Source organism: Streptopelia decaocto (assembly GCF_964273445.1).
Source record: "Streptopelia decaocto genome assembly, chromosome: 3".
Lineage (NCBI taxonomy): Eukaryota > Metazoa > Chordata > Aves > Columbiformes > Columbidae > Streptopelia > Streptopelia decaocto.
Genome location: NC_138656.1, coordinates 74,613,105 through 74,626,926, shown reverse-complemented (window position 1 = coordinate 74,626,926; position 13,822 = coordinate 74,613,105). Strand labels below are relative to the sequence as shown.

Here is a 13,822-nt window from a genome sequence, read left to right as displayed (position 1 = left end):
TGCACCACAGTAAACACGCAGCTCTCAATTGAGAGATTACCTTTTTCCTTTGATCTACCTGCATAATTGCAGGGGAAGTCACTCCGTAGCCGGTCTCTGGCAAAATGATACGTTTAAAACCAGACCCACAGACACGTACCACTCAGGCACTTCGCCCCCACCAGCAGTGGCAGGGGCATGGCAGGAGCAGGGTCTCCTGATTACTGACAGAAATCATGTCTAGCCTACTTGCATGAACACTGTAGGCAGCTGAATCTGTGCCAGGAGTTAGGTAATTAAAATAATTATCAGTTATAGACTGATTTTGTTCCACGCTTCTACTGGGATTATGGCAGGAGAGATTTGGTCAAAGTGTATCAAGATTAAAGTACTGGTCTTGAGATAGCAATGTGACCATTTAACAGAGGAAAAGTTCACAGGTTCTGAGAATGAACTAAATTGAGTCATAATATATAATTAATAAGGGTGGGCAGAACTAAGAAAGGCCAAGGAAAAAAAGGACAGCACAATTTTCATATGGACAATTAGGTAAAAGCATCCCTCACCATTTCAGTACTTAGGCAAAACATCTGGAAAATAAAAGTTCCAAGATCTACAAACTGAAAATGCTGCCAGTTATTCCTCTTGTCCAAGAGTGAGGAGCATCCTGCAGAAGTCACAACTACATTCTTAACACAAATGTAGAAATACCTGAGACATTAGTATTTCTTGTCTGCATATTAGCAGTTATTAACAGGCAGAGTATTGAGGAATCGAAGAGGCTTTTCTAAAACAAGACTTCTTAAAAAAGTTATGCATCCTGTGTGAGTTCTTAAAGAAAAAACAGTTGCTACGTAGCAGTTCATGTTCAAGTGTAATTTACCAGTAAAGGATCGAGAGTGGGCAGAGTAATTATTAGAGAAACTTTATTTTTTACTAATTACATCAATCACTGTTTTTCCACGTGCATGTCCTCCTTCCAACTTCAGAAAGGCCTTTGGAACTTCAGAAAAAGAGAAGACTTGATCAATAACTGGTTGAATCTACAGAATAAAGAAAAAGTGACACTATATTAGGAATAATGTATCACCTTCACATTTCAAAACTCCATAAAGAAAGGGGTGAGGTTTCTTTACAGTATTTAGGGCAGAAGTTGCCCAATGATTTAGTCTTCTCTCAGGGACCCCTCTGCACCCAGGAGAAGGCTTTCTGCTGCTATTCGCCCACATTTTGAAACATCTCTACTAGCACAGTTCAGAGCCTTCACCCGGGACTCTTAACAATACAGTCACCATACAAGGCTCGAACTTTTAAGTCCTTTTATAAACTGACACTGTGGTTCAACTTCTTGTCCACAATGACACAGAGAGAAAAGGAAGAACATTTTTTTTTCTCAGATATCTCTACTGCTTTTCTTGTTAGGAATTTTCAAAAGGTGAGATGTTTTAAAGATACCAATGAATCTAGTGCCTATCTGCATCACTGCTTGCCTCAGTACCTTTAAAAGACTTGGCCACAAATGAAGTACAAAAAAAAAAAGTCCACAAACCTTTGTTGCTGAATCATTTAGATACACTTGAAAACTCAGCCCCTGTGTATTCCAATAGGTACACATCATTAAGCCCAGCTTGCACTGACTGCTACTTCGGCATTAATTTTGTAGAGTAGTCTTCTGGATTGTTTTAGACTCATTTCTGATAATGAAGGTGAAGCCACTCTATTCACTGTCCCCATTATTAACTAAGGAGCCCAAAAACCCTATAAGTATTTTCTTTAGATGTCACAGTTTACTGACAGAGGCAGAAGAAATCCCAGCTGCTTCTGAAAAATACTTGCCACTGCTGGAAGACCCTTTTCCTATCATCAGATTTTTGAGTCAAACTAAGATGTGTGTACAAAAGTACTTCCCACATATCCTTCCAAACCTACCCTGAGGTTGGTCTCTTGGATTTCCTAACACCAGCTCAATGCATGTTCTTGCATTGATGAACTGATCCTAGTCCTCTGATGAGAGGAAGACATGAGCCGTAGATGAGTCTGCAGTGAGTTTTTGCAGTGATGAAGATCTGAAGTAACGAACACCCTATTTACTGTGCTAGAAAAAGATCCTTGTTACTTGTCTCAGTGAAAAAATACCTTCAGGCTTTCTCCTCACAAATACTAGCGTACACACTATTTTGTTGAATAGTCCAGAGCTGACAACTGCCCTTTCCCGGTAGGGGACACATCTTGCTAAATAGAGAAGGAATACAACAGCAATAAGGAGACAACTCGCCAGTGTCAGTGCTGTCTTTCAAAAAGCTTGCTGGCTTGCTTTTCACTAGAAGGCAAGGGCTACGTACTCAGACACGCTGCTTAGAAGGTGAACGTGCAGCACTACCAAGGAAAGGTTTGGGTATGCACGTTTTCCAGGCCGCAGCAGTGACCGCCCAGCACCCTCCCCAACAGCACAACAAATCATGTAGGTCCTTTTCTCACCACTTAATTTTCTCTTTATTCATACACAGTGTCTTTCTTTAAAGTCCCTTCATTGCACTAAAATAACTACTGGTTTTGCTTATATAGCAGTAATCCAAGACATAAATAATCAAACTGTTACACCACAGTATCTTCTAATCTTGTCACTTGATTTTCCTTTTCATTTTGTTAATGCAAGCTTAGCAGTAGTATGAAGCTTTACATGGCAGAAAAGTGGGAGTGAATGAACCCCTCCAAAGAAAAAGTCAAGACTTAGCAGCCAAATCACTATGAAAACAACTGCGCAAATAAATATATTCACTAAGTGCCTCAAACTTGCCATCCTGCAGGGTACAAGACTGGGTAGTTTCTTCCCCTTGTTCTGCCAGGACAATCTCCACAGACAGACCTCTAGCAGAGCAGCCAGAAAGGTACCATGTAACACTTTCTGCTGCTCAACTGGGAAGGTAATGTGGCACACGAATAACGGAGTTCAAGACAAAAGCATGTTTGGCCAACATCCAGCACCAAATGGATTTGTTGTCTTGGGCATCAACAAATTCAGGGGCATGGACCCAGGGCAGCAAAAAACACTGAATGAGACCATGGTTTGGCATAAACCGAGCATCTGAGTGAACTGCAGCTTCTGTGACTGTCAGCAAGAGGAACGTGCTGCTGATCACTAGCGACTGTTTTGGGGAAGACAAACCCTTGTTTTCATAGCAGAAGCTTGGGGAAAAAAAAAAAAAAAACAAAACCAAAACAATTCAGTAACCTTTTGAGCCAAGCACAAGTGCAGCACTTGTACAAGTACTTATTGTTAATGGCAGTTACGTACAAAACTGTGCTTCAGTTAAGAAAAAAAAAATACAGAAACTGAGCCTGCTGGAGCATGGACACAGCTGACCCTCGCAGGCCAAGAGGCTGGGAGGAGGGGAAAAGGTACTTGGGGAAGAAAGCAGGGCAGCAAAGCAAGGGATGTGAAGCACAAGGGATGCCTGGAAAAGGCAGAAGTTAATTTCAGACACTTGCAGCCACTAAGGAAAAAAACCAAACAAGACACTTCAGCATTCTGCTACCTGCAGGCCATTTATGGTACGTTACATTTTATAACCCTGACAGAACAAAGTATGTTACGTCCTCAGCCAATTAGATAAAGTTCAAAGCGTCACATTTCAAAAGTGGTGACACAGGGATTCAGAGGAACCCTGAATTCAGCCTCACAGTTCAAAACACCGTGTGTATTGCAGCCACCACATACTCAAAGCCCATCTGCTACGTTGATGTAACCTCTAGCGCCATTTAAATGCCGGCTTTAGGCTGTGCTATAGAGAGACATGAATACTGAATTGATGATCCTGACAATGCAGAGCATTAAATATTTTATCTGGCTGGCTGGTCAGTCCCATTGTTTGAATAACCCTGAAAGGGCTGACCATGTTGCAGCACAGTGATTCACTCAGCCTTTACCATAATCCACTGACTAAGATAAAATTTCTTCCTGTGAACAGACAAACAAGTAGGGGAGCGTCTGCTGTTTGTTGAATGTGTGATAATAAATGGAGATTAACCGGATAATAAAAACACTGCCTATTTACAGCCACACATCAGTTCCTTGCCAGGAGACACCTATTTGTTCAGGGAAAAGGGATTAAACTAAAGTCTGGGAGAGAAAGGATTAACAGACCCGCATTGAAATGTTTATCTGAAAACAGATTGGGCCTGAAAGGTATTTTCTTCCTCTTCATTCTCTCCAATGCAGGACATACTATAGAAATGAACCTCAGGTCTCTTGAAATGAACTCATGTGTTTGAAAAAATGGAAAGAGTAATTGCTGATGCTGATTAGGGCTATCCTACACAGAGCACAGAAGTGGCACCCCAAACAAGCCAGCCCTGAACACAGCGGGCAGTGAACAGGCCCTAGCAGGAGTTGACTGGCCAGCAGGTACACAGTCCTGCTTATGGCAAATTCAAGTCTGCCCTTGCAGGTCTGTGGTAGCAAGGACACAGTCTGACAAGTGAGAAAATATGAAGGGAATGAGGATGGCTTTGACCCTCGTATTAGCAACAAGCAAGTGTGGAGCTGCATCCCGCCACTGGAGGGAGAGCCAGAGCCTCGGATTTCTCAGAGGAGAGATGAACTGAACCTGGGAGGCCCTCAGAGCAAGCCCAGCTCAAAGCAGAAAAGAAAACAAGTGCCCTTATCCAAGGGCTATGACAGTGCACTGGCTCTCCCCCAGGTTTGTAAAGGATGGCTGTGTCAAACCTGCAGGGCAGGCTTGCTTTGCGGGGTGCCTCACGGCTCCTGTACATGCTCTGGAAAAGATACTTGCACGTGCACAGAATGAGAGCTGTGATGCGCTCCACCAGACCTCAAAATCCTCTCGAGGGCTCACCACAAAGGAAAAGATCTGCTTGCCATTTTGGCTAGCTGAGTTAGAAGATAAAGGCTGCCTTCCTCCCAAAATTACCACCATGCCCAAATGTGGTATATAAGCACAAATGCAGAGCTTGATACTCAAGCCCTCTGGCCTTGACTGAGTCTCCCTTTAAACAGACGTGAACAGAAATCATTACAAAGAACAGTCCCTGTCCTGTAACTACACATTTAGTTATCCATTCAGTACTTGTCATCTCAAGGAAAAAAATGTTGATTTGGAACACTACTGTTTCTGTCTCAATCCCACCCCTTTCTTTATCCTTCCTTCCCCTTAAAATGGCACACAGCAATGTACGCTGAGCTTACTATTGCTTGCCAACATTAGGGTCTAGGATCTTTCTCACTGAAGAGAAAGATTAAAGTTCCTAACTTGTGGAACAGCTGGCTCTGTTTGCATGTTGTATGGGTAGCTTTGCAACTACACAATACTATGTTTTTTTACTAACCTGAGTTTCAGAGAATATGCATTTCCATCCAAAAGCACATTAAAGGGTATTGGGTACATGATAATTTTCTCCCAAATGCCTAACAGAAGGAAAAATGATGCAGTCTCATACACCCATAAAATGGTCGTGCAGTGTTAAAACATGGGAATAGAAGGCACGTGTCCTCTTACAAACAACTGCATTACCAGGGTTTTTTTCTGTTTTCTAAGCCAAGGTACATTCTTTCATATAAAGCCTCTAACAGCAGCCTACAGCAACTCATGAGTATCATCTACAATTACTAAAATGCTAGAAGATAAATCTAAATTAAGCAGGCTATCAGAGTATGGTTTGGAGTATAGAAGCAGCTTAAAAAAAATCTCTAGTTCATTACTTAGGCCTGGCAGAACAGATTCTACAGAACACAAGAGCAGTAAGAAATTGGAACAAGCCCAGAATTGTAGTGTGTGCCAGCCCAGCCCAAGCTTCTATCAGTAGAAGTGAGTAAGATCCTGGGTTTAGTTACCTACTGAACTATACTGAAAAACTATTACCTGAAGATAAGAGCCACTCTCTTTTCTGGAATTCTCTAGCACTCACACTCGTGGTAGTTGGCCTGCTATTTATGCTGGTAATTAAATCACTCTGGGGCAATGCTACCATGTAATTAAGACAGAACAAATCATAGAATCATAGAACAGTTTGGGTTGAAAGGTCAGCTAGTCTAACCCCCTGCAATGAGCAGGGACATCTTCAACTAGATCAGGTTGCTCAGAGCCCCGTCCAGCCTGGCCTGGAATGTCTCCAGGGATGGGGCATCTACCACCTCTCGGGGCAACCTGGGCCACTGTTTCACCACCCTCATTGTAAAAAATGTCTTCCTCATGTCTAGCCTGAATCTCCCCTCTTCTAGTTTAAAACCATGACCCCTTGTCCTGTCACTACAGGCTCTGCTAAAAAGTCTGTCCCCATCTTTCTTTTAAGTACTGAAAGGTCACAATAAGGTCTCCCCAGAGCCTTCTCTTCTCCAGGCTGAACAAGCCCAACTCCCTCAGCCTGTCCTCATACGAGAGCTGTTCCACACCTCATTGTGGTTTATGTGAATTTGCATATTCAAACCCTATCTCTCTCCACAGTATGGACAATTTCCATTAGTCTTGCTCACAGACATTTTAGGATGTAATCACACAGCACTCTCATAAAGAGCATAAGCAAGCTACCATGTCCTGGAGGAAGAGGAGCAGATGTGTTTTAATAAAAATCACAGTGGTGTTTTTGGTAACTGTGACAAAATGCAGATAGAGGTTCTTTCTGGAAGAGAAAGGACTTAACAGAGCTTCTGGCAACCTCTCCTTAATCAACATCTCTGGGCTCTAGCCAACCAACCTGGCAAGCAGAAGCACTGCAACAAGAAAACACCAGATTTTTAAAAGTGCAAGCTTTGCAGTTTAGCATGGAGAAAGATGGTCATCAGAACAAGTGTGAGTGGCTAAAGGGAGTGGGAAGAACTGATCTCTAGTCAGTTTAGACATTTAAGTACAGAATTAAGTACAGAAAAAGTGTACTTTTTCAGACAGGGAGAGTAAAGCCAGCACCACCCAAGGGCAAGTCACCTCAGGTACCTCAAGATGCCTTAGCACAGCCATAAAAACAAAGACTGGAATTACTGCAGAGAAGGCCACATCTAGAGATGCCAGATTTGGAGAATGTTCAAGGACTCGATATGTTACATTAGCTGTTTGATATTCATACAGATGAGAGAAATCTGCAACAATTGTGCAACAAGAGCCAAGGGAAAAGTTACTTGCAGAACTGTAACAAGATGAACTGTAAGCAAATCAATACACACAGGTTAGGACAGAGCCAAGAAGCTGCGATAACCTCTGCTTGCAGGAGGAATGTAAACCATCTTGAATCATGGCCATCCAAACAACTGAAAAACCAAGTAACGTCAAAGTGGATTACCGTATCCACGTGTGTTTATTTTCTGAATAACCAAGACCAGCAAGAGAAAACAATTGAATTCCACATTTTAACAGGGTATCTAAGAGCAAATCACCATGAGTGGATAAAGGGCATTAGCCCTCATTAGTAGATAAAGAAATTATGGTCACAAAAGGTTATGTGATTTGTACAGCATCACACAGGAACACAGCGGCCGGGCCAGAGAACAGTCATCATCCTGTCCTCCAAACCACAACAGCAGGTGCTAAGGCCAAAGCATCTAATGCCTTCAGCAAAATGTATAATCAACACTACCCACAAATTACATTAATAAAAGCATGCAATTGCTTTTATCTTACGTGTGCCTGTGCTGTAACATTTATCTAGAAAGCAAACAACACAGAGAATGACCTATTCATGTCATGATCAGAGACTCTACTTGTCCTTTACCCTTTCTTCTGCAAAACCAATTTTCAAGCCCATCTGATGCAGCTCTGCTCTGAAGGAAAGAGTATTAGGCCACCAGAAATACTGCACACTCACACACCTGCACTGCATTTAAATGGCACTGAATTAAAATGAGAATTTCTAATTTCTGTAGGGCTGCAGGTTGACCCACATCCCATCATGGTCCAGCAGCAATATACAACATTCTTAGTGCTTCCCCTTACTACATTAAAGAGTCTTTTGAGCCCACCTTCTTCCACCAGGCTTTATAAAAGGCAAAGTAAAAACTCAATTGTAAGTTAGAGGCTTTCTACAAACTTACGTAGTTATACGAGTTTGGTACATTTTCACCAAGGACTAAGTGGCACATCCTTAGAAAGGAGGAAAAAGTTAAGCAAGTAGCGAAACCCAAGACTGTGAATGGTAAACCCACAACACAGACCACAGATACATCCATCTGATTTCTAACAAGCCTTTGAGCGGTGATGCTGGCAGCAGAGCCCAGTGCCGATGCCTCAGCAAACAGCGTGCCAGCAGATTTGTGTCCTGAACTAACGGTGCTGTTGATCTCACTTGTCTTTAGATGATCATTCACCAGGAACGTTCTGCCATGGAAAGAGATCCCCAGCTTTGGACACGCGCTTCATCAACTGATGTGGTGAAGCTCGTGTTAAGCCAGTCCTTACTGGCTCGTAATTAAGTGGCAAAGTTCAACCCACAACAGGGACTTTCCAGCAGTACAGAAAGTAGCCAGTATCTCTAAAATTTGACAAGGAAATACTTGATTTTCTCCATGCCCACTACTGTTGCAGTAGCCTCCCAGCCCCTCAGTCTCAACAATAGTCTCTTTGCAAGATGTTCAGCTGCAAGGCAGAGAAAACAGCTCATAAACAGAAAATGGTTTTATAATCCCCAGAACTGAGCTGATGTGCATGTAAATTACAAAAGGAAAATTACTCTCCTTCCTTGTACCACCAGCTGCACTACTCTCTTTCTTCTTCCCTTTAAAAATGCTGTTAAAAGAACTCACCAGCTGACATTTTGTAAATCTCTATTCCTTCCTGCAAAGATCATCCATGTGAAAACCAAGTATCTTTAAGCAAAATACCCTTTTTGCTTATTCTTCATCCACTAAAGGATTGAGAACGCTTTTGCTTTCGCAAAGGAAGATAATGAACCCATCAGAATCAAAAATCTGTGTTGGTGCAAAAGGACTAAAAGAAAAAACACTGACAACTCAATATGATCTGGAACTGCTTCAGGTGTATGCTCTTCAAAGCATCACCCACTGTAATATCTCTTTTAACCATCAGCTCTTTTAAATTTCCTTCACTTAATTCCCCCATCATGATTAATACTTTCCTAAAAAAAAATCTTCTCATTTTCAGGGGCTCTCCAGTTGCTCTCCTATTCATACTTCATACAATCTAAAAATTAAGATGGGTGCAATAAAAAAGACAATTCATTGAAATTTCAAAATAACTAAATCTGCATGACTCAAAACTATGTTCAACTACATGAGCTCCCTTTGCTGGCTTCCCCAAGTCTTCTTGCTACATTTATTGCTTTGTGGTGTTCGTGTTTGGTTTTGGTGGTGGTGGTTTTGTTTGTTTTTATTTTGTTTGTTCGGGTTTTTTATTATTACTTATTTATTATACTCCTATTCAAACATAAGCATTTCTTTTCATTTAGTTATGGGAAATTATGGTACACTTCCTCCAGCAATTCTCTCCTGCCTTTTTTCTGAATACCTACTCTTCTGAATGGATGATCTGTCCATTCAAGAGAACTCTTGCGTCTAGACAATGAAGGTCATAGTCTTATTCTTAACATCTGTCTAAATGGAACACATCTGGGTCTTATACTGATGATAGCATGGGTGTCTACAACATTTTACAAAATAGAGTAAAATACTGCTAGAATGACCGTGCAGATAAACAGTCTGACATTATGACCTGTTTTTGCAGACAGACAATAAAAGACCAAGCAAACATCTTTGTTCTCACAATCATCTTACAACAAAAAGTACATCAGGACACTCGTATATGTATGACGTACATTTTACATGGCATTACAGTTCACCTGCCCAGATTATCAGGCAGAGAACACCGATTAAGCCCTATCTCTATTGCATAAACAGGTGTTTCCCAAGAAGCTTTTATGGGCAAATTCTGCATTTGTTTTGCATACAAGGTAGGAGCGGAACACAAAACAATAACTGGCTAAGAATCAGGACAAATGGTAAGAACAAAGACAAGGGCATTTCTGTTTCTCAGTTAATTATCATTTAGTAGTGTGACTGGATGCAATCACAGAATGAGGAGTATCTTCCAGGGTTTCTTTCTCAGACATGGGTAACACCTACAGCACTGCACGCAATGCAAAGCAGAGCCGTGCAAAGCTGTAGCAAGGAACATGCTTCACCACAGCTTATTTACTGCTGCAGCCTCTGTTTACAAGTAGACTTTTTAGGAAACACTGACTTTCCACTGGCTCTGTCAGCAGCACACTGGTCACAACAGAGGAACAGGAGTGGCTCAATTCAGGAAGATTTTCATTCTCAGCAGCAGCACTGAGGTGGCAAATAGAAGCAATCAGGCCTTAAGTACAACTATTTAGTTACTCTTCTCCAAACTCTGAAACATAATGCATAGCGAAAAAGGAGATCAACGCTCAAACTTTGAGAGATTTTATTTTTTCTAATATGCAAAAGTTTTGAGCACAAGGTGGCCTGACAGTGCACATATTAGAATTACCAGCTGTCAGGGCAGACTCTGCTTCCTCCTCCGCTTAGATACCACATAAAAAGATTAACAGCAACTGTCTGTATTCTCTACTCTGAGAATTTTGCCAACATGAAATTCTCCAAAAGAGGACACTGCCAGGACCTACGGTACCACACTGTCCCATAAACAGGCAACTGATCGCTGACACTGACACACATTTTGTAAGAAGCTCATAAACCTGAAAAGATCAGAAAAGCAGTAATCTCTCTGCCACTTCATACCTTTCCCCAAGTCCAGTAAGAGATTCCCCAAAAGCTTATGAACACTCACAGTATTGCACGTCACTATGCTGAATTAGCCCAAACATTATACTCTGAAGCACTAAAGTAATGAAACACAATATTCTTGTCACCACTCTGCCAATGTAGATCATCTATGACCTGCAATAAGCTGAATATTCTAGTTCTGTAGACGTTATGGGTGGGACTAGGCAGTTTTGCATATACAGATACACACAGTCATGTTCATTCTGACCAAATGAACCAAGTGAGGCCTCTTAAAACATTTCATTTGCAACACCAGTGCTCACGCCAAATGATTCCCACTGGCAAAAATAAACAATCGCTGGATATTCTTTCATCATAACTTAGTAAGGTTTGTTTTTTTAAAAAATAAGGGTAGCATGGAGAGGAAAAAGGTAGAACAGTCTTAAGGATTACGAACTCCTAAATTCCATGCAAAAGGCAGAAGGTAGAAACTGGAGCAAGTAAATTCTTAACTAGTTTTCCTCACTGTGACTCTCCTAACATTTTACTACCTAATTGTGAAATACACCATTTGTGAGTCAAAGCAGAACCTTTGTAAGAGCTGAAAGGCACAAAGAGCCAAATAACCATTATTAACATACCTTTCCAGAATCAACTAGTTCTGCTATTTCATCCAAACTTGGGCCACTTGGCATAAAAAATGCCCATCGATAATGGACTCCTTTAAAGAGATGCTGTAAGAAACATCAGAAATATATCAGAAAATCATGAGATGAAACTGAAATGGGAACTAAAATTAATGACAGAAGCACTAGAGAAGTAACTTAAGAAAAAGACACAGAAATTATAGGCTACTGTCTGGAAAAAAAAAAGTCATCTAAGCACGTGGATTAAATGTACAGACAGGGATGTTGTATTACCACAATAGGATCAGGGTGAATTTTGTGTCCAATTGCACAAGTCAGCTAGTTGAGAAAAACAACCACCTTGTCTCTGCAGCTAGGAACAGCATTATTTGTTACGTACAAGAGAAAAGGTGCTATATGTTCATACACATCCACAAAGAGGGTGAAATAAACCCAGAAATATGACATGTAGAATCCTCCGCCTCAGTGTCAGTGATTAAATTTTCCACCATCACATCTGGCAAAGTCATCACCATCCAATGACCGATGGCAGCTCACATGAAAAGCATTTTGGGAAAACCTCACAAGCAGATGTAAAGAACACCTCCTCCAAGTAAGTCATCATAGGAATAAGAGCCTTCATCTGCCAAAGACAGACAATTTTTAATACATGGCATACAATGCCCTCATCATGGAAATGTGCACACTGGGAAATAATATTACATGATTTCTGCCCAGCCTTTTCATTTTGTTTTGGAGCTTTCCTTTGCAAGTGTTGGTGCAGGACTTAGAATCTCATTCAACCATGCCATCACAGGAATACCATGGCAACTGCTTGAAAAGTATTCATTTGGAGAGCAAGTACACACATTGAGAGAAGAAAAAGTTCTAAAAAGCCTCACTGATCTGGCCACTGGCTGAACATTTTAAGGTCCACTTATGAAAACTAGAAAAATCAGTATCACCATCCAGACACATGAACATGAAAGAGATGAAAGACTTTCTGGCCACCCTCAACCACTTTTATTACTCTCTGGTGCTGGAACAGGATGAAGAGAGTCAGTCACAGAACAATGTTTTGAGAGAAAGCCTGACTGGTCTAAAGCAAGTAGCAAAATTACTCTCACTTCAGTGAGAAGGGATCTGTGCTTGTTTACCATGAAACACACGCTGTCAGCAGGACTCACCAGGGAGGCCATATAGAGAAGGTCACAATGAAAAGCACAGTAAGAAACTAAAACTTCAAAGCACCCCAAACTACCACATACACCAATGAGCACTATCCCAACACATTTTTTTTCCAGTGCAACACAGAAGGAAAGAATAAAAATGCATCTGAAGTATACTTAATGATATATGAGGAAAATAAGACACACATGACTAGCACACCAGCCACAAACGAAGCCACTAGAGTACTACGTAATATTAAAGTATATAGAATTTTGTCAAATACCTTTACAGTTTTGGAACCAACAGTGACTCCTGTTTGTAACATGCCATCAGCCACTCCAAGTTTGTCCATATTGATCAGGAAAGGTGTCACTAAGGTAACATACGTTGCTCCTGACCATTTCTTCAGGAGATCTAGAGCCCACTTCTCAGTGGATCCACCGACATTATCTAGGATGAAATCAAATCTGCAGACACACAAAGAACAGGTTTAAAATCATGATATGGAGAAAATAATTTCATCATCATTAGGCTAATTCATATCAGAAATTTGTTGTAGTTTACATTTTTACGTATCACTGCAACGCATTAAAATAACTGCCTGCAAGACAGTGGCAAGAAAATCCCAGGACTTCAGCTAAATCCCAGCTTTACTGTACAATGGGAGCTATTGCACATTCGCTGCACAGCAGACACAGGCTATTTATGCAACTTAAACTGCTCTTAAACTCCAGAAGGTAGACTCTTAGATGCACAACTACATTCTCCATTTGCTTAAAGCCCTCTAGAGCTCTGTCTCTTCAGCCCTCCCACTGAGACCACTGGAACAGTTTTGGGGCCTGGTCGTAGCATTGAACAATACGCTATGTGCGTGTAAAAACTAGTCTGGATTCACACCCTGATTAGGAACATCTCCTGTACACACTGTACTCACGTGAAGGGTCCAAAGTTACATAAACACATTACCCTACTAATCCTTACCTCCTCACATCTTTTCTGTGATCTGATCCGCAGCTTCACTTCCAAAGGTATTTTTTGACCTCCCTATTTGTTTTGGGACCATTTTACTATTACTCACAATTCTTTTCTTCTAATCTACCTATTTGACATAGACGCTAACAGTGAAAAGGGTCTAAAACCTTCTTCCCGTGGAATGGGCATGTGCACCCTCTGGCAACAAGCCACAGCGTCAGCGTTCCTTCTCATTATCCCAGCATGTAAGCCTGTAAAGCCTGAATAGGGCAACAGGGAGCTATGCACCTACTCTGTTAGAGGCACAGCTTGTTGTCATTTCCATCTGTAAATGTCCAGAATCTCCAGATTGTAATAGATATGTATA

The 13,822-nt window shown here is 41.3% G+C and overlaps 1 protein-coding gene across 2 annotated transcripts in view; it reads right to left on the bottom strand.

The window, feature by feature from the left end:
* Positions 1-888: 888 nt before the first annotated feature.
* RTN4IP1 (reticulon 4 interacting protein 1) overlaps positions 889-13,822 on the bottom strand; it is a 25,034-nt gene continuing 12,100 nt past the window's right edge. Inside the window, exons 7-9 of one of the 2 annotated variants that reach the window (XM_082049235.1) lie at positions 12,767-12,950; positions 11,329-11,421; positions 889-1,022 (exon numbers count right to left, since the gene is read on the bottom strand). In XM_082049235.1, the coding sequence (XP_081905361.1) occupies positions 906-1,022; positions 11,329-11,421; positions 12,767-12,950 (394 nt within the window). In that variant the 3' untranslated portion in view covers positions 889-905. The remainder of the gene's footprint in view (positions 1,023-11,328; positions 11,422-12,766; positions 12,951-13,822) is intronic. The other variant, XM_082049236.1, reaches the window with a different exon arrangement.